General features: G+C 41.7%; 1 protein-coding gene across 6 annotated transcripts in view; it reads left to right on the plus strand.

The window, feature by feature from the left end:
- Positions 1 to 25299, plus strand: part of LOC135221639 (kinesin-like protein KIF3B) — a 155214-nt gene that overhangs the window by 31894 nt on the left and 98021 nt on the right. For all 6 annotated transcript variants that reach the window (XR_010316059.1, XR_010316060.1, XM_064259316.1 and 3 more), the window contains exons 3-8: positions 804 to 911; positions 1155 to 1279; positions 1445 to 1580; positions 2005 to 2157; positions 8510 to 8672; positions 21859 to 21991. Coding sequence is in view for 4 of the 6 variants with exons in the window: in XM_064259316.1 (XP_064115386.1) it covers positions 804 to 911; positions 1155 to 1279; positions 1445 to 1580; positions 2005 to 2157; positions 8510 to 8672; positions 21859 to 21991 (818 nt within the window). In the remaining 2 variants the exon portion in view is untranslated. The remainder of the gene's footprint in view (positions 1 to 803; positions 912 to 1154; positions 1280 to 1444; positions 1581 to 2004; positions 2158 to 8509; positions 8673 to 21858; positions 21992 to 25299) is intronic.

Genomic DNA, 25299 nt, shown 5'->3' on the forward strand with positions numbered 1-25299 from the left:
GGTGATAGAAGGTCACTCTTGACGTGGTTCGGAAGTCACGTAAAGCTGTTGGTCCTATTGCTGAATAACCACTGGTTCCATTCAACGTAAAAACACCACAAAAACAAACCCTTGTTCTTTATGTAGTATTTAGCTTTTATGCAAAGAACTTTAGATTTGTATGCTAGAGAAAATATATACTACATATGTATTACTTTTAAAATTTGCTATTTTCTCTTGCACAAATGCAAACCCTCATTCTTTACATGGAAGCTAAATCCTGTATAAAGAAATTCAGGTTAGTTTGTTAGGAAAAATATGAATTACTGTGGACCCCCTGTATTCTCGGTGGTTAGGTATCACAACTCCCCATGATTACCAAAAATCCGCAATAGTATATTGGACCGCAATAATATATTGGAAACCCTTGAAAAATGCCTATTAACTGTGTATTTTAATAGCTGGAACACAAAATACCCCTCTTAAAATGCTTAAAACTGCCTATTTTTTATGTTATTTTTGCGACTAAATACAATTTTTATGATAGATTTATTTAGTCACAAAAATAACATGAAAATACAATAATCTGTAAATTTTAGTAAATTTTTTTTCAACTGAAAAGGTCTGTGAATCACCAAATTTTCTGCAATTTATTGAAAAAACGTGTTGCTGAAAATTCGTGAATAAGCAGTGGTCCACTGTACTTTAAAAAAAATATGTTGTGTTGTGTGAGAAAATCGAACCTTCTTATGTATAGTCACACCTGATATCTTAGGATATGCTTTTAGTCTTCTGCTTACTAAAAACAAATATGTACTTGCTAGGGTGGTGGATATGGATGTTGACCGAGGAGTGGTGGAACTCAGAAATGTGAAGGCACCGGAGACTGACCCCAGAAAAACCTTCACCTTCGATGCGGTGTATGACTGGAAGTAAGTTGTTCATCTTTGCAATGTCTTTATTCATATTTCTGTGAACCATGAACATTGTCAAATCGGATGTGAGATTTAAGAATGCATGATTATATTCATCTTAAATTTTTGTAATTGTAAATAACAGTTTTAGATAGTACAGTGGCAAAATTTTGTTTTAATTTTTTTGTAGCAGATAAACCTCAAAACTTAAGAAGCAAAGATTATATTTTTCATTTAAAGAAAATTTACTTCTTGTTTCAGCTCCAAACAACTTGAACTATATGATGAAACATTCCGACCTCTCGTTGACTCTGTTTTATGTGGTTTTAATGGCACGATATTTGCGTACGGGCAGACGGGAACTGGCAAGACATACACTATGGAAGGTGCAGTATATTATTTAGTTGGATGTATAATATTGCTGTGTTCTTATTTATTTCTGCTGATGTGACTATATGACAGGAAATGTGTATGTTTAGTGTCATATGTTTGTGAAGATACTTTTTACAATTTGCATTTTAACCCCACATATTCTTTTGTTGTTTTTTTAGGAATACGAGATGATCCAGATCAAAGAGGAGTCATACCAAATTCATTTGAACATATTTTTGACCACATAGCTCTTAGTAGTAACCAACAGTACCTCATACGAGCTTCATACCTTGAGATATATCAGGAAGAAATTAGGTAAGCTTTGCAGAAGTGGATGATTCTATAGAATTAAGTTAAATTTTGTATAACTGGGTTGGGTTTAAGGTGGTAAACTGAGTACACGGCAGATATATTTGTGTGAGTACACAGTATTGTACATCGTAACTCAGTTTCTAACATAATATTATGATAATGTATATACTTTTATATCTAATCTATTTCATCATTAGCATAACTAAAATCTGTCCTATAAATACTGACTATACGTATTAAGTTATCATCTGTAATATAGTATTATGTATTTGTATTATAGTATTATCTATAGTTTGTAACTAGTTTGTAAGGAGACCGCTTGAGTTACTTTTTAAGAGTCTTTTGGCTAGCCAGAAATACTTCCTTTGATTATCGAATTGTAATTTGTGGAGTTCATCAATATTGACACTCATTTCTTTTTCCATAGGGACTTGTTAGGGAAAGACCAAAAGAAACGACTTGAACTGAAGGAACGCCCGGACACTGGAGTGTACGTCAGGGATCTGCAGCAGTTTGTGTGTAAAAGCGTTAATGAAATCCAACACGTTATGACTGTTGGTAACCAGAATAGAGCTGTTGGGTAGGTGTGGATTCTATTGCTGGTCAATATGCCCTTTATTCCTGAGTTATTGCAATGGTTTTTCCATTGCAATTTATCTACTTCATTTATTTTCATGTGCAGAGAGTATATTTCTTTTCTACATTTTTCTCTTTAAATGTGGATAGCAGTATATTCTGTAAAAGTCAGGTTAATCCCTCTTTTCATATAAGTAACTTACCAAGAAATTACATAGCTATAGTTTCAACTCGCATGGCTGCTTAAATTTAGGAATTCACAGTAGTGCTTCTGTTGTTTTAGTATAGGTGAGTAGCTCCATCCACTTTCTGGGAAGAATAGTTGCAACAGTGCTGTAGAGCTCAATTCATTTCTGTCAGTTAATGACTGGACATCAGTTGTATGAGCAGCTTTATTTTGGAATTCCAATTGTCATATGGTTGTATATTTCTCCATATTGATGAAGTATTCTTGCTTTTGGTAGCCTTTGTGCTATGTACAGAAAGTTAAGTGTTTTTAAGACCTGTTTTTTCACTGAATTCAGATGAGATTTCGCTGATCATATCTGACTCTGGTGCATCTAGTAGTATTAGGTATTGCAGGGAAGGCTGCACAATAGACAGACCAAGGCCTCTTATGATTCACATACCATCTGTACTAAATGTAGGGGGCAAATATGCACGATTGATTTGACTTGTAACGAATGCAAGGACTGGGATGAGAGAAAGTGGAATGTGTTACAGGCTCATTTGGACAAGCTTGAGAAGAGACAAAAAATGAAAGGCAACTGCTAAAGCCAAAATAGTACTTTAGCTAGTGTAATGTCTACAACTAAGTCGGTTATAGCCAAATTGCCTGTTATACCATCTCCTGTAACTGCCCTTTCTCCCATTACCACCCCTCCGACTGTACCACCTACTCCTTAACCTGGCTCCCATGCTTCCAACCCCAATCCCATTGCCAGTCTTGAAGCCAGATTTGACCAGAAATTTGGTCTCAGTGTATACTGTGGCCCAATTAGGGCTGTCCACTATTCTATTTCTGATGGATGAAGCAAGCGATAAAAGTGACAGTGCAGTGTTAGCGGAGATGTCTACTTGCCCTGCTAATGCTCCTAGATGAAGACCCTGTCAGACTCCCCCTAAACCTGGGAGGAGGCATACTGGAAGTCCAAGGTAGGTTGGTGGGGTTTGCCTATTGGCAAGCATCCCCTCAGTCTAAGTCCCACGTTGGCCGAGTGGACTTCGCACTCGGCTGCTAACTCGGTGGTCCAAGTTCGATTCTCGGCCCGGCCAACGCGGAATTAGAGAAATTTATTTCTGGTGATAGAAATACCTTTCTCGATATAATGTGGTTCGGATTCCACAATAAGCTGTAGGTCCCGTTGCTAGGTAATCAATTTGATTCCTAGTCACGTAAAAATATCTAATCCTTCGGGCCAGCCCTAGGAGAGCTGTTAATCAGCTCAGTGGTCTGGTAAAACTAAGATATACTTACTTATCCCCTCAGTCTAGCGTGTTGTCCAGTCCCAGGCTTTGATGGACAGCCGTTGGAAAGGCATTGAAGAGCAGTATTTGGTGTCAGAGCGCCTGTCTAGCTCTCGTAAGTGCCCATCGTCCTCATCTAAGTGCCTGTTGTACATAGAGTGCCCAGTGTCAGTCTCCAAGTGCCCAGCGCCAACTCCATTTCGCTCGGCGCCAGCTGCCAAGTGCCTGGTGCCACCTTCCCAGCGGCTGGTGCCTCCTCCTCAGCCACCTGCTTTGTTTTCTTCTGCATCCACTATGCATGTTCCTTTGCTGGCTCCCATCCAATGCCAACTCAATAACATTTGGGGCCTTTTACAGAAGGCATCTGCATTAGCAAAGGCTCCTTTGGACCTTTCTCCTTCACCACATTCGTCAAGACAATGAATGTTTGGATCAGGAACCTCCTCCCACAGCCTACGCAGCTCTCCTTATATACGTATTTTGTGGTGAGTTTTTCTTTCCTTCTTCACTCCAGCTGCACCAGCTTCCCCTGTGTCAACATTCATGGTGAGGGACCAGCCAGATGAAAGTTCCATACTTCCAAGATGGTTCTCCCCTCTTCATGGAAGGCATAAAATGAAATTGGAGTTTGGCTCTCGGAGAAGAGGGAACAAGGTAAGGTGGCCTGTTCCCCTCCCTCTCGACTTTCTCATAGGAGGTACTTATCTTATGCCACTGAAGGAGCTCCTTCTTTGGGAGCTGCTGCCGCCTCTCAGGGGGACTTCTCCTGCCTAGACAGATCAGCCTTCTCATTGGTGAAGATTATGTTCTTGTTGATAGAGCTTGATCATCTAGCGAAGAACATTTTTAAAGTTTTGAAAGTTTTAGGTTTTTAGATTGGATAACAGGAGCCCTCACTAAGAAGATTGAAGTCTGTTGCAACCTGGCAGGGGACTTTTCCTCAGACTGGCTGGGCATTTTGTCATGTGCTGACAAAGCCATCAGGGACAGCTTCCTGGAACTGGTTGCTTTGTTTTCTCAGGGGGTTCTGAAGAAGGAACTTTGATGTTCATCATTTATCACTAAGCGGGTCACTGCTACCCAGAAATCAGATCTCCTTTCTTGCCTTTGGATTGTCATTATCTGTTCCCTCAGGCCACAGTGCAGGAGATAGCTTTAGACCTCCAAAAGAAGTCCACCCAAGATCTCTTTGCTCAGTCAGCCAAACAACCTAAGGAGTTGGTCTCATTTGGTGCCAAATTAGTCTCCCCTCTCCAACAGCAGTCCTTTCATGGCAGTAGATCGAGGTTCAGTCCAGGCCTTGAGCGAACCAAGCCTTCCTCTCAGAAGTGAAGACCCTGACCTCTGTGTACCAGTTGGTGACAAGACTTCACCATACTCAGTGGGCCCAGAGAAGTACTCGCCCCTTTCAGAAGAAGTATCTTCCCTTCTCAGGAAGAGAGATGTAGAGGTGGTCAAGGATGTCAACAAAGATTGTTTTTATATAAGTATCTTACCCAGTAATTACAACATAGATATTAGTTTCAGTCGTCTGGCAATCAAAATTTTGAAATTCGCTATTCGTGCTAGAATGTTTTGGGCAAGATGATTTGTCCTGCCCACTTTCAGGGAGAAAGAGAAGTACAACTTAGCAAAGAGCCTCAATTTGTTTCTGCCGGCTGATGGTTGAAGTCCAGTGGTTGTAATGGAAGGAGGGGTTATTAAACACCAAAAGATGAAGGACACGATCAGGAAAGAATATATGCAGAGACTCATGGCAATACTCAAGTCAAAACTCAACGACAGAAATATGATAAAAGCCATAAACACATGGGCAGAGCCAGTAATCAGATACAGTACAGGAATAGTGGAATGGACGAAGGCAGAACTCCACAGCATAGACCAGAAAACTAGGAAACATATGACAATACACAAAGCACTACACCCAAAAGCAAATATGGACAGACAATACATAACACGAAAGGAAGGAGGGAGAGGACTATGAAGCATAGAGGACTGCGTCAATATCAAGAACAGAGCATTGGGGCAGTATCTGAAAACCAGTGAAGACGAGTGGCTCAAGAGTGCATGGGAAGAAGGACTGATAAAAGTAGACAAAGACCCAGAAATATACAGAGACAGGAGAATGACAAACAGAACAGAGGAATGGTACAACAAACAAATGCATGGACAATATATGAGACAGAAGAACTAGCCAGCGATGACACATGGCAATGGCTACAGAGGGGAGAGCTCAAGAAGGAAACTGAAGGAATGATAACAGCGGCACAAGATCAGGCCCTAAGAACCAGATACGTTCAAAGAACAATAGATGGAAATAACATCTCTCCCATATGTAGGAAGTGCAATATGAAAAATGAAACCATAAACCACATAGCAAGCGAATGTCCGGCACTTGCACAAAACCAGTACAAAAAGAGGCATGATTCAGTAGCAAAAGCCCTCCACTGGAGCTTGTGCAAGAAACACCAACTATCTTACAGTAATAAGTGGTACGAGCACCAACCTGAAGGAATGATAGAAAACAAACAGGCAAAGATCCTCTGGGACTATGGTATCAGAACGGATAGGGTGATACGTGCAAGTAGACCAGACGTGACGTTGATTTGACAGAATCAAGAAGAAGGTATCACTTATTGATGTCGCAATACCATGGGACACCAGAGTTGAAGAGAAAGAAAGGAAAAAATGGATAAGTATCAAGACCTGAAAATAGAAATAAGAAGGATATGGGATATGCCAGTGAAAATTGTACCCATAATCATAGGAACACTAGGCACGATTCCAAGATCCCTGAAAAGGAGTCTGGAATAACTAGAGGCTGAAGTTGCTCCAGGACTCATGCAGAAGATTGTGATCCTAGAAACGGCGCACATAGTGAGAAAAGTGATGGACTCCTAAGGAGGCAGGATGCAACCCAGAACCCCACACTATAAATACCACTCAGTCAAATTGGAGGACTGTGATAGACCAAAAAAAAGAAAAAAAAAATAATATAACTATAACTAAAAAATTCATAAATAATAGTATTTTAAAGAAATAACCTTTGCATTCTACTTTTAAGCAAGAACAACTCTTCTCTATCTCTCTCCCTCTCTCTTACTGACATGAGAGAATTTTTATGGTACATGTACGGTATATGTTTATTAATAGTTTCTAATAATAGTAATAATAATGATAATAATACAACTGTAGTTACAAAATGATATGTATATAAAATTCTTTCTCTTATCTTTCTTTTTAACTCCACCAGAAGCTCGAAGTCCAGAGGTGTTAAATATGCCAAGTAATGTGACAGGAAGGGAAATGTTGCCGATTAGCTGGTTAATGAGTTTTATGTAATTGCTCTCTCTCTCTCTCTCTCTCTCTCTCTCTCTCGCTCCGCTTCCCTCTCGTCTCTCTCTCTCTCTCTCTCTCTCTCTCTCTATGTATGTTTGTATGTAATCTTCACATACACTTATATTTTTACCAACCATTTATTTCTTTTTTAAGGGTAATTAATTAACTTTTAAATGGAATTACAGTAACTTTAATTTCATTTTTATATGTCTCTCTCTCTCTCTCTCTCTCTCTCTCTCTCTCTCTCTCTCTCTCTCTCTCTCTCTCTCTCTCTCTCTCTCTCATTTTTAATTGATCAATTTTTACCTTTACCGAGTTGTATTAGACCTTTCGCTACTAAAAATTTTGGGGAAAAAGCATAGAAAGCATTCCTTCCTATCCATAACTTCTTTGCCTTGAAGTTTGGGTTGTGAGTTTCTCTTGGGAAACCGGTGGTTACTGGTATCTGGAGTACACACCAGTCAGTGGTGGTATGAAGGTATTTTAATTTTTATGTTGTTCTTGGTGTAGGTAACAAAGTTTTGGTCAGTATATTTTGTTGGTACTGGGCCCAGGGCAAGGGCAGTTTACCTAGTTACTTTATGGGTGTTTGAGTACTTCACTCTAAAGTCTCCTGTCAAAAGTATAAGGCTTATCACGGATGCTTCACTAAGTCACTACATGTCAAAGAGCAATGACCAAAAGGTAGTAATCACCTGCTCTAGCTCTCTGACCAGGTAAAGATATGTGCAACAGGCTTTTTATCAAGGCTAACTGAATTTTATGCTTCAAATTCATAATTATTATTAACTGTGTTTAAAGCAAATATGTCCATTTATCCCCACCTATCAATGTGGGATTCAGCTGTGTAATTACTTGGTAAGTTACTTATGTGAAACTGGTATTTTCATAATAAAATCATTTCACATATACACACCAGGTAATTGCAGATTGGAGCCCTCCCTCCTCCACTCTTATTTGACATTAAGCACAAAAGAAGTGATTTTCTCTTGTGTTGTTGTACCTATGGTTTCCCGGAAGGGGGCGTGGTGGTTATGTACAATAAAAACAAATTAATTGCTACTGCGAATTTCAAATTTTAGCTGCCCTACGAGTAGAAAAGTATGGTTGTGTAATTACTTGGTAAGTATTTGTGAAATAATTTTATTTTGAAAATAACATATTTCTCAAGTAGGTTTGGCCAGTGTTTTCAGTGTAGACTGATGATGGTGGTTATACAATAATCTAGCAGAATTCTGTATTCAAGGTTGTATGTACTGGAATTATAAACTAATTCTGTCAGAGTACCTTGAACATTTTTTTATATTTTATTGTTTTCAATATAATGAATACACTGTCTTATACTTAACTTTTTTTTTATACAGAAAGTGGTTTGTGCAATAACTTCTTCAAGATTTCATATTTGCAATTAATTTCTCATTAGTTGATGTGTTGCTAGCTGTGGCATATTGTATTGGGTAACTGGAAATCTGTCTACATACTGAGTATCTTTTTTTATTGAAATGATGAATAGAAAACGGTTATTTATTTAGCTGCTGTTCCATTTTCAGTGCCACGAATATGAACCTTCACAGTTCAAGATCTCACGCCATCTTCATCATTACCATTGAATGTAGCGAGATTGATGACAAAGGAAAGAATCATATAAGGGTTGGAAAACTGAACCTGGTTGATTTGGCAGGTTCTGAGAGGCAGTCTAAGACTGGCACAGTGGTAAGTTGGTGAGAGTGATTTGTGATTTGGTTGGCTCTTGTGTGCAAGTTACATTCAAGTGTAAGTGAATTTTTATGTCAATGACTTTCATTTTTATCCATTTATTAATTTGTTAGCTTTATTTTTTCTTTTCTAATAACTAATCTTTTATGTATTCTGTACTTCTGTTACTTCTTTAAAATGAACACCATATACTTTGGAAGCATGAATTCCAAGATGATGACCTCTGTGAGCTTGCCCCATGGGATTAGGGTTCGTCTTCTGAATAATGATAATATAGCAGTAATAAAAATAATTATAACAATGCTAATGATAATGATAATAATGGATATAGGTAGTAAATTTACCCTCTCTTAAGCCTATAGTAGTATTGAAGGTGATAAGTGCATAAGCTGCATTCAGTTTGTTTTCAGTTTTCTGTGTCTTTCTGTTATTGATTTTTCAGGGTTACTGCATTCCAGTAACTCGCCGATGTTTGACATCCTTGGAGAGGAAAGCAGTTGCAAACTTGGGTAGATGAATTTGCTATTGTATATCGCTTACAGAGTAACAATGATAGTAACTGAAATTGTTATTTCACCCTCTATGGGGTTGTCCTTCTTCAGGAGAAAGTCTTTGCTGGATTGCTGGTAACCGAGGCTGCCGATAACCAGGGACTGCCTGTAAACTGTCATTTGTGCTGAGTCTTGCTTGTTCTATATGAGATGGTCAAGTAGGGGGTCAAATATAGGCTGACTGCTAATTGGGTGAGGAGGAAAATTCACACTGTTGATGAGCTTGTGAGATTTCCTTGTAAGCCAAAAGCTTGTGGTTGATGGTCTCACTGCTGGAGAGCTTAATCGTAGATTGTGATTGTGGATTTTTTGTTTGGGAATGTTGCCTCTCATAGTGTCTAGTGCAGGTCTATCAGTTACATGAGCTATAGGATGCTGAATGCTGGTAGGCAGGAGTAACACCTCTTGAGTGATGTTAATAAGGGCTCCTACTGCTGTATTAAGAGTGCCTTTAATAGCTGTAGGTGTCTTAGTTCGGGTGCCTTTCTGATTACTTCTGTATACAGGCGGCCCCTGGTTAGCGGTAGGGGTTCCATTCCTGGCTGCTGATGCTAAGTGATTTTCGACACTAAGCGATTTTAAAGCCTACGGCCGCGGCACACGTTTCGAAACTTTAGACCAGTCAAGGTGCTGTAATCCCACAATGGTGCAATAAGTAAAATTATATTTATGCAGTATAGTACTATAGAATTTACTGTACAGTAGTACTGTACAGTACATTATAGCATTATAAATACTGTAAAGTGAAAAAAGCCTTGCTTTAATCCTTTGGGTATCTAGAGTATGTAAAGATATAATAAGGTTTATACAGTGTACAGGTAGCTGTAGTATTCAAGTTACGATAATTCGTCTTACGATAGTTTGATATTATGAGAGACCAAATTACAATAGCCTAACTTTATCCATCTTCTAGTTACATAAGTTCAATAACAGCAAAAGAGAATGATGAAAGTATGGTTTTAACGTTAAACTCGTTGCGTGAACGTGTACAGCCAAGAACACCAAACGAGAAACGACTTTTTTTTTTTTAATTACAACCGAATTGGATAACATCTGTTTGGCTTGCATAGTTGTTATGAATGGCGTTATGTATAGAATAGAACTGAAATATCTTAATGTAATAACTTGATTCGCTATAGATCAAAGATCAGTTGGGAAATATACTGTTAAATTTAAACCTAGTTTTAACTGAAGCTGAAAAACTGTTCAAGCTGCTAATGACTATTATCGCACATTGGCAACGAGGATAAAACTCCGGTAAACTATGCCATCAAACATAACCGTAGATAAAATTGAGATAAAATCATTTTAATCAAAACTACTGTGCTTGAAAGAACAAATTTTACTGTTGGTTTCACTCCGATATAAGATAAATAACGTAAAGTTCGTATTATGATGATTTAAAGGAAAATTGGAAATGGAATCACGTAATTTTTTTACGCAATAAACATGCCGCCAACATAATCTGTTAACGAAAAAAAATAGTTCACATTCACGAGACATATTCAATTCATATTTTCACCTAAAAACACGATGTATAAGGAAAAATAACCCTGTCTCATATAAGTCAAATATTCGTTTATGGTAACTAGAAGCAAGTGACGAAACAAACTTGTATTTGCCATCAGCTGGTTTCAAACCACAACATTGGCCGCTCCGCGGAATACTGGCTTAGATTTGCTGTAGCATTTTATAATACAGTGATATGAGATTACATACAATATTATTGGATACAGTGAAGGCATGTATAACTTTTTACAGGATTTATGGAAAAGATGCATAATTAATAAAATAACACCATGCATTTTTCGGAACAGTGGCGGACAAGAACGAACATGAAAAAACATCCCCTGATAACGTGGAGTGTAGTTACAAAAGCTGCCTTTGAAAATATATTACCCTATGCATTTTAAACATATAAGCATAAACCTTTAAAAAATCGACACATTGATCGCTAAATTTGCACTCTTTTTAACTCTATATTTTCGGAAGAGCGGCAGACGGCGGCTTACAAGAACGAACATGAAAAAACATCGTATTTGATAACGTGAAGGGCAGTTTCAAAAGCTGCCTTTTTATCATATTTCTGCACAGAAATAAAAATACCTTATGCATAATATACATTTTCATACACATTTTAAGCATAAAAGAATGAACATTTATAAAATCGACACATCGATCGCTAATTTGCACTTTTTTTTAACTTGATATTTTGGGAAGAGCAGCAGGTGGTGGCTCACAAGAAAGAAAATGAAAAAACATTGTTTGTTCCGATACGTAATACAAACCCTCGGTCCTTTAACAATAGGAAGGTAACTAGCGGCAGCTGGGACGGTCGTAAGCTTCGAACAAGGGGAGAACGGTAGTTAACTGCTTGTCCGATCGTGCGCGCGCCCGCGCGCCCGCGCGCCCGAGAGGTGAAGAATCACTTTTGCTTTCGGCCGCGGGTGTGAAGGACGTGTTCGTCATCGCTCTCTGCCCGTTTCATCGTCGTATGCTTTGTTTATATTGTGTTTTCTACTAATGGTTTGTTTGATCTTGAAAATGAAACTGTAAGTACACTGTTTTCATTTTCATTACTTAATTATGAATCAACATGGAGCTATCGCCGTAGAGGCGGCGATTTCCGCTCTTTTCATGAAATTGAATTTAATTATGTCTCGGTGCCGAGGGCGGGCGCACTCGCGCCGAGTCATGTATTTTGGGCGAAAGTGTGTAATTGAAAGATGTAAGTACTCTTTTTCATTATATTTTTGCCCTGTGCGTTCGTTGCCGAGAGCTTGATTGCGCTCGGCACGAGCCTCTTATTTTGTATGAATAGAATGCAATGAAAGTGGATTCGCAATGCAGTTTTCTTTTCAGGTTTTCAAATTTATTAATTGCATCAAATTTAATTTTGGATCAATTTACGCTCCTTACCCGGGAATTAATAGCCTTACGATTTATTATTGCTGTCGGAAAGTGAAATCGCAAGGCAGGTATTGTTCATTTTCATTTATAATTATGATAGGCATCATCTTATTATGGGATCAAGTTTTCCCGATCTTACCCGGGAATTGATTCTTTCCCCCTTTAAGTTCTATGAACGTTGAATCGCAACGTGCAGTATTCTGTTTCATTTTCATATTACTTTTCCATGCTGTGCGGGGGTAGGGGAAGCGAAGGTCTGCCACGGAAGTCGTCGGAAAGCTCTCCCGCGACTCCCGTTGGTATACCGATTCTTCGTACTTCTTTTCCTGACCCCCCCGCCCCTTCAGCTGCCTCGTATTTTGTATTTGGGGGTTTCCTTCCTTCCGTTGGGGTGGGGTGGGGCATGTCTCCCCCCCAGTGTGTGAGGGAAACCCCACCCATCTTACTAATCTGGTCTGTGCTACCGCAGGTTGCTGACATCCGTGGGAGACGGGGACCTTGGACAAGGTATGGGCCACTGCGGCTGCAGGGCGTGCCTTAGGCATGCCCCACGATCTGCTTGCAGCGTTTTTTTTTTTTTTTTCTAGCGAGGTCTGGGGCCGGTGTTTTGGTTGGGCAGGGGTTGACTTGGGAGCGGTCTCCACTACAAACCTTCCCACGGCCAGCTTATGCTGCTTCCCCCCGCTGGGTTCTACACTCCCCATGCTGTGCGGTGACGCCGTCTGCCAGCCCTTATAGGGCCGGTCGCCCGCCGCTTTTACCGAGGAGGGGTATGCCGCCCGCCCGCCTGTGTTTTCTTCGTGTTGCCATGCCCCCCCTCAGGACCTTCCGTCTGTTCCAGCAGCTCGCCCCTGGACGGCCGGCCAGCCCGTACCAGCTTACCCGCTGGCTGCCGATGATTCTATCGAGGCGCGATGGGCTGGGCCTGCCCGTACCTGTCGTTGATGTGGTTCCCTCTACTGGCTTGGCTCGTCCCATTCTGGTTTGTTTACCGCTGCCGGCTGTTCCATGCCAGCTCCTGAGCTGGGTGCTGTTCCTGATCGCTCCTGGTTCCTGCGCCTTGTTCCATGGGCTGGTCCACCGACCATGGCCCCGGTTGTTTTATTCCCCAGTCCCAGGGTTCCTTACGGAGACAAAACCAGGTGCAAGTCGGGCCGTGTTGCTTCGGCAACAATAGGCCCGACTCCGGCCTAGGGATGGAGGAGGACCTGACGGGACTGTCCTGCAGTGAGCTGACGAAGCAAGTGGAGGAAGGTGTCATCTTCGTCTTCGTTCTGCTGCTGCCTCTTCCCCATTCGACCTTCTTAAGGCCCATTAAGACCGAAGAAAGAAGAATGGGTCTGCCTCTCCCCCCACCATAAGAAGTCTCCTTCCAGGGGAACTTCTAAGGGGCCCGTCCCACCTTGGGGGTCGGGGACGGGGGGTCCTTCTGCTGGATGTCCTGCTCCTTCGGGAGCGGATCCCGTCTCCCCACCTTCCGTAAGGCCAAGAGATAGGAACGGGGGTGACCAGAGGTAGTATCGGATTAGCTCTGGTACTTTCCTCGCCTGGATGCTAAGCGGCGATGCCGCTACGCCAGGTTCCGGCCTCGGTCTCTCGTTCGCGGGTGATCCCGAGGTACGATCTCCATCGGGAAGACTACCCTTTCCCCCCACCGGGTTAAATTCACCTTCTCCGTGGCAGCCAAAGGTTTCTCCGGCAGCCAGAGGTTCGCTCGGCGCCAACGACCACGGCATGGAGCTGAAGGCCTGGCGGAGAACCGCCTCAGGTGGACTCTCGCCAGGCCAAGCGGACCGCTCTCGCAAGCGACCAGCTAGTAAACAGGGGTTTTCCCCCTAAGAGGACTCCTTCGGGAAACTTCGAAGGGCTCGTCACAGCTCCGGTTGTGACCCTTAAGGGGGGGTTGGGGGTTTTTTTTGTTTTGTTTTTTTTTTTGTTTGTTTTTTATTTTTTTTTCTTTCTGCTGGTCCATACCTGGTTGCCTTCGGGGAAAGGTGGGGCCCGTCTCCCTTCTGAGAAGAAGAAGAATAGGACGGGGGACCAAGGGGTCTTGTGCTGGCTACCGCTTAGGTACACCCTCGCCTGGTCTTGGCAGCTCTGCTGCCTAAGCCAAGGTAACCGGCTCGGCTTCTCGTCCACGAGAAGTTCCGGAGTTGTTACGGTCTCCTTAGGCTGGGTGACCGTGCAAGGCCAAAGTTAAGACGCCTGAGTTCGCTCAGCGTCCATGGTACCGAGGCACGGAGCAGAAGACTGTCCCGAGAGCCGGGACCGATCAGGGTGAACTCCTCGCCAGGCCAGCGGTCCGCTCTAGCAGGCGACCAGCGTACCTCGGTGTGGACGTTGACGGTTCTGCTGGACCCAGGACCACGGTAACGGGGTTGAGGCTGGGAAAGGAGGTTCCCCCAGGTCCCCTCAGACCCGACGGTACAGCCTCGGCTCGGGTACCAGCGGTTTGACGTTGCCGCTGAGGACGCTCACCGGTTCTCACCGCGGGAAAAGGTGAAGCCTCTGCAGGTCACCTGACCGCCGCTGCCCACAGGGAACCCGGGTGCGGGATACGATGACCAGCAAAGCAGCTCGTCTGACGCACGGGACCAGGGGTCGACGTGCTTCAGTCGAGACGCTCGCCACAGGGGAGCGGCCACGGACAGGCCCATGCAGATCGATCCCCCACCGCGGGGGTTGGATGACGGCTGTAAGCCCCCACGTACGCTCGGTTCCTGCCAGCCGAGCGGGGGGGGGAGCGTCAGGTCTGGCTCTCTCCTCTACCATTCAACTTACCTCGGGCTACACCGGGAAGGGAGCGGAGGGTAAAGCTAGGATCAGTGATCGTGAGAGGGTGCGCCGCCTCACGGATCCCGTTCACGACGCCGCAACGTGCCACGTTTATGGTTTCTTAAGGACCAATACCAGGACGTACGTGCAAGTGATTGGGAGGCGACCGGTCAGGGGGGGGAGGGGGTGGGTTGGGTGTGGTGGTAGCGTTCAGTTCTGTCTCTCCGATACCTTCAACTTCCATCGGCATACGCCAAGGAAAGAGTGAGGTATATAGGACGTGATCGTGAGACGATGCGCCGCTTCACGATCCCGGTCACGACGGTCCGCACGTGCCAGGGTATGGTGTCTTAGGAACAGCCAGGGACTGTCACGCGCAAGTGATTGGAGGCAAACCGTTCAGGGATCTGTTAGCTGGTCCTTCTTCTGAAGGAGGAGGGTCTTGGGGAGAGCCTGGGCTCTTGTTGGAGGGACTGGATCGGTCCTACTCCTCAAGGACGCTGTTAAACTCCGAGATTCAGGAGTTAACTTTGCCCAGGTTGATTGCACTGATTTCTCAGCACAACGACCTGGGGGGAAGGATCGCCCGCTCCCACCAGCAGAGCCCATGTCCTATGCCTCGGATGTCGTTTTGGGGGCCCCGAGGAGGGAACCCAAACCGACGGTGGGTTTTGCCGCGATCGGAGCTTGCCGATTCTGTCTTGAACCAGAGTCTCTCGTCTCCGGACAAGAAGGCTCTGATTCCAGTTCTGGCCGGTCGATCAAGCTACTTCCACCTCCTTCTACTGCGGACAGCGGCGATTTCTGCGTGTCTTGGGACACCGTTTTAATTTAAATACTCCTTCGGGTCCTCCTGAGAGGTTTGTTCGACCTCGACGAGGACTGGAATGAGTCGGTGAGGACGTTATCGGCTCTCTCCTGTCAGGGTGTTCGATCAAGCCCCACCCAGAGCCGACGTTCACAGTGGGCGGCAGACCCTTGACCTACAGTGAGAGTTCGTAAACCCTCCTCGGGAAAACGAAAAAGTTTTTCTGCCTGAACTATACGTTTTCCCAGACTCTGAGAGGGCCAGGCGGCGATGGTGCTCCTACTCTTTCTCCAAACTCGCTAAGTTTACCACGGGTTGGGAAGGCGACCCTGCGAGTATCCAATTCCTCCCCCATTCCCTCTCTCCTTACGGCTACGAGGGAAAGGGGAGGGATCCTACAGAGATTTCTCTGTAGGATTCCACGTTGGGGACTGCGCTACCGGGGGACCTTCGGGTCCTACTGACGTAAGCCCCGGCCGTTGAGGAGGGATCTGCCCCATTCTCGATTTCTACGGGAATTGAGAGGACCACCAGCCGATATCGTTTTGACGAATTCGGTGGGGGTTTCGCAGACTGCTTAGAATTCTACGGAATTTCTAGCGCATTCAGAGTGTTAGAGTTTCTTACGATCTCCAAACACTAGGCGAGACCACGGTCCAAAGTGAGCGAGACGAGAATCCCCGATATGTTACACGATAATCGGGAACCTCGCCTATGCTCGAATTCCTGGAATTTCTAGCATTAGGAAGAAGACTGCTGCTGAAAGAAGACTATCTCACAATAGGCGACCAACCTGGAATAGAGAAGAACGGACGGGAATATCCAGTTTGGCTTGAACTATCGTCTTAGTATTCTGTTCACCATTGAAGCTTTCCTTCGAGGAAGACTTCTTCACTCTCTTTGATAGAGACGAAGGTGGTCGATCTCCAATCCTATTTTGTTTCTTGAAGGAAAGAATTTAGGATGGAGATCGTTGTTCAGAATCCTACAAATATACTACGTATATTAACCTCGCGACATGATTCTGCTAAAGCAGTTGAATGGTCCGAGGGGTAGGCGCATATCCTGGTTATTCTACGGATTGCGGACTTAGACGAAAAAGTATTCAATGAACTGCAACTTGGGTTGCCTGCAACCTCCAGGAGTTTCCAGTTTCAATTTTATATACTTATGGTGTTGTCACAACAACACCATTTAAGCTTTTTATATTTACCGAAATTCGTTTCGCATAAATATAATTGCTCGAGCATATCTTTTTATGCTCGGTGGTTCTAGCCGAACGCATTCCTTCGTGGAAAGGATTACTTGGCAACTCAGGATGACGAGTCAGCGACAGCTACTGCGTATTGAATTGCCCGAGGCATTTCAGTACCAGCTGCCGCTTTGAGATGGACGGTTGGTTATGTCTTTTCACCTGCTTTGATTGAATACCAACCGTATCTCTGCCCCAACAATCACGGACTTTAAGTCTCTGATTAACGAGGATTCTCGCATACATGAATGACCATCTACTGCTGTGACCGCTAAAGTATTCATCGTCCTTCGGTATTTGCGAGAATTTTAAAAACAGAGATATCTATTCCCGACTCTCATCTTTTCTGTTTACCGCACGGTAACAGAATTCTGTAATAGTCTCTTGCTGCATCGTATCTCACTAATGCGAATGATTTTTGCGGAATCTGAGTTTGTCCTCAAAATATCTTGTATTCGGAGGTGTGCAATTGTTCATTGTTCACCCCGGATTAGCAGATGTATTGAAAGACATCGCCTACTCCCACACCTGCCAGCTCTACTTCCAAACGTTCAGCCCATGAGAAGCAGTTCTTCAGGCGGCTCTCCCTGTGTTTCATTACTGAAGAACGCCCACTTTCACTGCACACCGGACAGCAATGAAATGGCGGTTAGCGTTTTCAGTCATTTGTAAGCACAGGATCAGAATCTTGAGATTCTTCTCGATTCAGCTGGAAGACGTAGGTTGCATTCATTGCCTACCTTCGTCTTCAACGTCACATAGTGTTGTTTCTCCTTAAGCTGAGATTCAACGTCTATGAGATTTTCTTGCCATCAGGGACCTCGGTCTTTGAAGGCAATTGACTTTCGCCTTTTGAGCTTATGCATTTAAGAGAATCATCGCCGCGCCGTCCGCATCGGTGACTAACAAAATATTTTATTTGTTTGGTCTCTCAGCATAAACTCTTTAAAGGGCGAAGGTCACGTGACTTACCCGGATGCTTGGACAACTTGCCCTCTACTGATTCCGAACCAGTCAGTCGGCAGCTGTCAGAGCGCCCGAGTCAGTTACGAACTATGCTGTGGACTTAGTTCGGTTTGTTCCAGAGCAATCATTACTTCGTCTTAAATAACTTGTCAGTATGAGTACTGTACATAACCAAAGTCGAGAAGAGGGATAGGTCATACGACTATCCCCTTCTTTTCGTCTTAGGTAACTGCATGACTTCTCTTGAGAAGTCAAGCACAAAGGGATGGGGATTTGTGAACGCTCGATTTCGTACGCAGATCTTCGTAGCGAAGACTCAGAACCCTTCGGTAACTGACGATTGGTTCGAGTCCTTCCCACAATCCCTCCCTAATGGACTTCACCGCCTCCGATACGAAGGCTATGCTGCTTTGTCCTGTGAAGGCGCGACGGAGCTGTCTGAAGAAACTCGACACCCAGGATGAGTGTGGACGCCTCTTCATCATTCTCTCGCGTTCCGCAAGAACTTCTTCGTGGCGCAGGTAGTGAAGGCAGGCGCTGGTCCAACCGGACCGCATGCACCTCCTTCTACCTTCGGGATATTGCCCACAGTTCCTTGGATCTTTTTCCTTGGGAACCGTGGTGGTTGCTCAACACGTTGTGTAGTAACCCAGACCCTCGCAGGCTGAACAGCATCGAGTCCTGGTGTGACCGTAAGAATGGATGAGGAATGAGAATGTGACTGGGCTCCCTCTTCCCATCTTTTTCTTCCCTTTACCTCTGGGTAGAGGGACACGGGCGTTACCCTGCTGGGTAAGGACGAGATGCAGGTTGAGCTACTCAATAGAGCACCATCCTATCCCTTTCAGTAGGGATAGGAGTAAATATCCACCACTTCCTCCAACAAGGGGGAGGAAGTGGATGCCAATTTGAGACAAACCCATCATTTTATGATTGTCTCTTGCAAACAGGAACAAGTTCTTGCTTGCTGGTACGAAGAGATACGCTTGCCTCTCTCTTAGTACTTGGCCCAGAGGTCTGACCATTGATCCTGCGGTGCACACCCCGATCAATCGGACAGAGGTTTGGATCCCTCCCTTGCTCTTACGACCAGGGAGGCACTCCAGGGTTGGACGAACACCAGTCTGTTCACCAAAAAAGACTCAGATCCTCCACCAAGAATGAGTCTTCTATTGTTAAAGGAGGCCGAGGGTTTGTATACGTATCGGAACAAATGACAATTTGTCGAAAATTGCATTTTTCCTAACTATACAAACCTGAGGTCCTATACCATATAAGTCACCTCATGTCACCCCTCACTCGTGGCAACTTTTTGCATGGGCCTAAAGCAAAAAGTGATTCTTCACCTCTCGGGCCCCGCGCGCCGGGCGCGCACGATCGGTACAAGCAGTTTTAAACTACCGTTCTCCCTTGTTCGAAGCTTACGACCGTCCCAGCTGCCGCTAGTTACCTTCCTATTGTTAAAGGACCTCAGGTTTGTATAGTTAGGAAAAATGCAATTTTCGACAAATTGTCATATTTGATAACGTGAAGGGCAGTTTCAAAAAGCTGCCTTCGTATCATATTTCTCCCCAGAAATAAAAATACCCTATACATAATACATTTTCATACACATTTTAAACATAAAAGCATGAACATTTATAAATCGACACATCCATAGCTAAATTTGCACTTATGTAACTTGATATTTTCGGCATAGAACAGCGTGAGAGGCATATATTTTACCCTAATGCCTATGTAATAACCCTCCATAAAATTTGTTAATATAATTTACATAACCTTTATGGTCTGAACGGCATTTCTACAAATGTATGAACTCGTTAGACAACGGCGCTAGCGGTGCTGTTAACTGAAAATTGTGCCGTAAAAATACCTTATTTTTTTTAATGAATATTTTGGACGACGATGAGAGAGATGGCGAGATGAGACAGACGAATAGAGGAGAGATGGAGGAGAAGAGGGAGCGAGAGAGAGAGAGAGAGAGAGAGAGAGAGAGGAGAATCTTCCCTGTTATGGTTGCAGCACAAAGCTATACAGGCAGTCCCCGGGTTACGACGTTCCGAGGTTTAGGCGCTTCTCAATTATATTCATCAGACATCATTTCCAGGGTTACAACGCATGTTTGAGGGTTACAACGCCTACAACGCTCATCTGGCAGATGAAATATGACACCAAAAATGCAAAATAATTAATATTTGAAGTTTTTTTTGATGAAAAATGCAATAAGAATGCAGTTTACATAGTTTTCAATGCACCCAAAGCATTAAAAGTAAGGTTTTCTTAAGATTTTTTATGATGTTCCGGCTTACGACGATTTTCGACTTACGACGCGTCTCAAGAACGGAACCCCCGTCGTAACCTGGGGACTGCCTGTATATATTTCATGAATGAATAGTAGTACATTTATTATGAAATTTACTAGGGTGTTTTTGGAGGGCTTGGAACGGATTAGCCATTTTACATGTAAAATGCAGGCCAAGCAAGATACGAAAAACTCATGATACGAAGCCCGCTTCGGAACGGATTAATTTTGTATCTCGAGGTACCACTGTACATAAAATGCTGGCACAGAGCGATTCACAAACAAAGTTATGTAGGTTAAAGAAAGCAACCGTCTAAATGGTAGGGGATACTTAAGAATAACAGGTGTTTGCTGGTACATAATTATGCAACATGACTTTGAAATTAGGGTGTTCTGGGATGATATTTTGAGGTATATTTTTGGTGATGAAATGTTAAAATAGGCAGTTATAGGTGTTTTAGGGATGTATATAGGTTACTTAGTAACAGTAGTAGGAGGTTACTGTAATGTAAGGTTACTTTGGCCGTTTTGAGATGATGAGATGATGTAGCTGTACACCAAGTCAGTAGTTATCATCATTGTGGTATTAGTTTTGATGTCAGCTTTTCCTTCCATGAAGTTAGACATGAAGTGAGTTTTCTTCACGTTCAGTCCTGTCCTCTTTCTGTCTGGACTCCTATCATATTTAGGATTTTCCTGCTACTTCCATATCTAATGCTTTCTTGAGTCAGTAATTTTTTCAAGTACGTAATACTGAGGCAGAAATTGCTGTTGAAAAGGTCTAGAGTTGTTGTCTTGTCAAGTGCTTCTGTGCTTGAGTCATTCTGTTAGTCAGGTTGAAATGCCAAGCCTGGTAGATTAGGAATCTTAGTTTCTGTGAATACTTCCTTGTAACCTGTTAATGGATATTTCAGTGAATTATGGTAAGTGAAAGTTTGTTGTCACTATACGAGAATTGTTAACATTGTTTATTTATCATACACTTCACTTATACTAACACTTCACATGGTTAAAGGGCTTAGACAGTGATGTAGGAAGAGACCCAAAGGAAGCAGTTGGAAAACAGTGCAGAAAGCAACTCTTCAGCAATTATTGTAGTATTACTGTACTTAGTTGCATTTTGATAACTTATCAGATTCCAAAAAATGCACCATATATGTTGACATTTAAGCCCAGCCAAGGTACGAATCATCCCCCAAAAAGTAATCATTAATCCCGAAGTTTAAACTGTTAGGGTGCTAGAAAGTAGTGTGATGATTGATATGTAATTAGTTTTAATACAGATAGACAAAGGAATAGGAGTTGGTGGCATGCACCATGAATTAGAGAGCAGTAGTTAGTGGTACCATTAATCAGGAAATTAGGATTTGAGTAAGTAGTACCAAACATTGAGGGCATCTGAGCTGAAGTTGAGGGTACAATAGATTATGAAGTAGGAATTGAAAGTCAGGTTTTATTTACCAATTCTACAGCCTTGCTTTAAACCAAATAATTGTATTCAGAGTACTAAAGTTTTAGAAGGTTATTTTTCTTGTCAAGTGTCTTACTGCAAAATTTGGACAAGTTTAAATTCACCAACCCTTTCTTTGGATTTGTGTTAATACAATGTCTCTCCACAGGGTGAAAGATTGAAAGAAGCCACAAAGATCAACCTCTCTCTCTCTGCTCTGGGAAACGTCATATCTGCATTGGTAGATGGCAAAAGCACTCATATACCCTACAGAGACTCAAAACTTACACGTCTTCTACAAGGTTTGTTGTTAATCTTTCTCATTTGGTCACTTTTATTTACTTTTATAAATATATTTTAATTCCTGTTTTCTTATGTATGGAATCATGTTTAGTTGTTTGGTGGAAGTTTTTCCCTTTCATTTTAAGAAATGGAATTTTATCATTGCTTGTTTTCCTCTTGACTTTCAGAGGCAATGATTATTATTTTAATGGTAACTTGGATAGTCAGCTGTGTTACATTTATACTCACTCATAAGGTTTGCCTTTAGCATTTGTTTTTAAATAGAAGGTGAAAATCAGAACAAGACAGTGTAATGATAAATTGAACATCCAGGTGGGAAGGGATCAGAGAGATTAGATGAAAAGTAAAAGGCAGTGTTGAGACTCATATTTCGCCCCTATTATCACTTTTCATATTATTTCTTGTCTCTTGGTTTACCCTTTATGTTGTAGCTTGGAAATAGCAATCGGTTCTCTTCCCTTTTAAGTCTCGGCTGTTTTGCTTTGTTGAATCATTTACTCATTAAGGATAGTTCAATGTGATCATGGATATTATTTGGGATGAATCTTACCTACTTTTAAAGATAGCTTTATATTTCTATGTCAATAGGTGAGTTGGCATTCAAACAAAAGAGAAAGATCAAGTTGCTGCCTGGATGGCTGTATAGTAGTACTTCTATACCCCACTATGTGTTTCAAATGTTTTAGCTCTTGTCAGAATTCTTCTTGCTGTCATTGCTGATAGGTGCATATTGGTATTTCATCTTTTGGCTATTTGCTGCTTTCGTGGTACTGTACATTTATTTTTTCTAGTATGCCTCCCACTGGAATCAAGGCTATAAACATCATATTCTGTAGGAATGATTACTATGTTAGCAGGATATTGATTTTTGCAGTATATAGACACACTGGTTGTGCTGGCTGTAGTTGTGTAAAGTGTGATCTTGAGAATAGATGCAAGTAATGTAGGGATTTTCATAGGATTTTCTGCTCAGATTCATTAATATAGGAAGAGAAAAGAAGATAAATTGCAAAAGCAAATACTTAGGTCAGGTCGTAAACCTGTCATTTTTCCCCTTCCTCTAGGTCCTTTGGCTGTAGCTATCCTTACTCAGTCTAGGGCTTTTCCTCTTCTAATACTTTAGCTAGTACTGAGACATCCCCTTTATTTCAGGAAGAGCGTAGAACAGGATGTAGACCTTATTTCTGTCAGTAAGTTTGTCTGAATTTATGTTAACCCTTAAACGCCGACTGGACGTATTTTACGTCGACATTTTTTGTCTCTCGGGTGCCGACTGGACGTATTTTACGTCGACATACAAAAGTTTTTTTAAAAATTCGCGGAAAAATACTTTTAGGCCTACCAGCCAAAAACTCTTGAATCACGCGCCTTGGGGGATCAAGGTGTTGTTTTGTTTACAATCGTTACGCAGGCGCGCAAGCGCGAATTTCTTTCTTGCCGCACTAAAAAGTATCTGTGACACATCTCGGAAATTATTTCGTCACTTTGACATAATTTTTGTACCATTTTAAATTAGCCGTTACATGGAGTATTATATATGAAAATGTGCGCATTTTTATGAAGAATACAACAAAAAATACTCATGATTGTAGCTTTTATCAGTTTTGAGATATTCTCATATAAATAACGATGTGCCAAAATTTCAACCTTCGGTCAACTTTGACTCTATCGAAATGGTTGAAAAACGCAATTGTAAGCTAAAACTCTAATATTTTAGTAATATTCAATCATTTAACTTAATTTTTCAACTAATTGGAAGTCTCTAGCACAATATTTCGATTTATGGTGAATTTATGAAAAAACTTTTTCCTTACGTCCGCGCGGTAACTCTTCCGAAAAAATCATACATGCGATTGTGGTAATGTTTGCACCATTTTAAATTAGCCGTTATATAAAGTTTTATATATGAAAATGTGCGCAATTTCATGCACAATACAACTAAAAACAACCCATGGTTGTAGCTTTTATCAATTTTGAAATATTTTCATATTAAAAATGATAAGTGACAAATTTTCAACCTTCGGTCAACTTTGACTCTACCGAAATGGTCGAAAAACGCAATTGTAAGCTAAACCGCTTATATTCTAGTAATATTCAAGCATTTACCTTCAGTTTGCAACAAATTGGAAGTCTCTAGCACAATATTTGGATTTATGGTGAATTTATGAAAAAAATAACATTTTCTTTACGTCCGCGCGGTAACTCTTCCGAAAAAAATCATACGTGCGATTGTGGTAATGTTTGCACCATTTTAAATCAGCCGTTACATAAAGTTTTATATATGAAAATGTGCGCAATTTCATGTAGAATACAACAATAAATAATTTAAGGTTGTAGCTTTTCTCATTTTTAAAATATTTGAATATAAATCACGATAAATAGAAAAAAAACCACGTTCGGTCAACTTTGACTCTACCGAAATGGTCGAAAAACGCAATTGTAAGCTAAAACTCTTACAGTCTAGTAATATTCAGTCATTTATCTTCATCTTGAAACAAATTCGAAGTCTCTAGCACAATATTTAGATTTATGGTGAATTTTTAAAAAAATCTTTCCTTCCCTCCGCGCGCGGATTCTCCGCCACAAATCTCCGAAATGCGTACGTTCCATTCTCGGAATATTTGCTCCGTTTCATATTAGGCATTTCATAGAGTTTTATATATGAAAATGTGCGCAATTTCATGTAGAATAAAACGAAAAATATTTGAAGGTTGTAGCTTTTTTTATTTTTGAAATAATTGCATATAAAAAAAAATATATATAAAAAATTTGACATTTGGTCAACTTTACCTAGTCAGATATGGTCGAAAACTGCATTTGTAAGCTAATATTCTTACAGTATAGTAATATTCAATCATTTGTCTTCATTTTGAAAGAAATTGGAAGTCTCTAGAACAATAGATTTATGGTGAATTTTTGAAAAAAAATATTGTTTACGTCCGTGCATTACGAATTCATGCATTATTTTGTGATAATATTTTCTCTGTGTTGATTTTATCGTTTTACGATGTGTTATATACCAAAATGATCGCAATTTAGTGTACATTACAACAAAAAAAAGAAGTAACTCGTTACCTTTAACCGTTTTGCGCACAGCGCAATTTGAATACAATTATATATGAAATTTCGTTTTTGCGCTATCATATATCGCATTATTTATATATGATAATGATATTTTTTTTTATTTCTGATGGTTGCATACTAAACTTCAGCCAATGACAAAAAAAGGAGCCAAAAATGAACTCTTAATCTTGAAAACTAAGCGCGCTGTGATTTTTTGAAAAAAATATTTTTTCCGCTTCCGCTC

This window comes from Macrobrachium nipponense, chromosome 3 (genome assembly GCF_015104395.2).
Source record: "Macrobrachium nipponense isolate FS-2020 chromosome 3, ASM1510439v2, whole genome shotgun sequence".
In the NCBI taxonomy this organism is placed as follows: Eukaryota; Metazoa; Arthropoda; class Malacostraca; order Decapoda; family Palaemonidae; genus Macrobrachium; species Macrobrachium nipponense.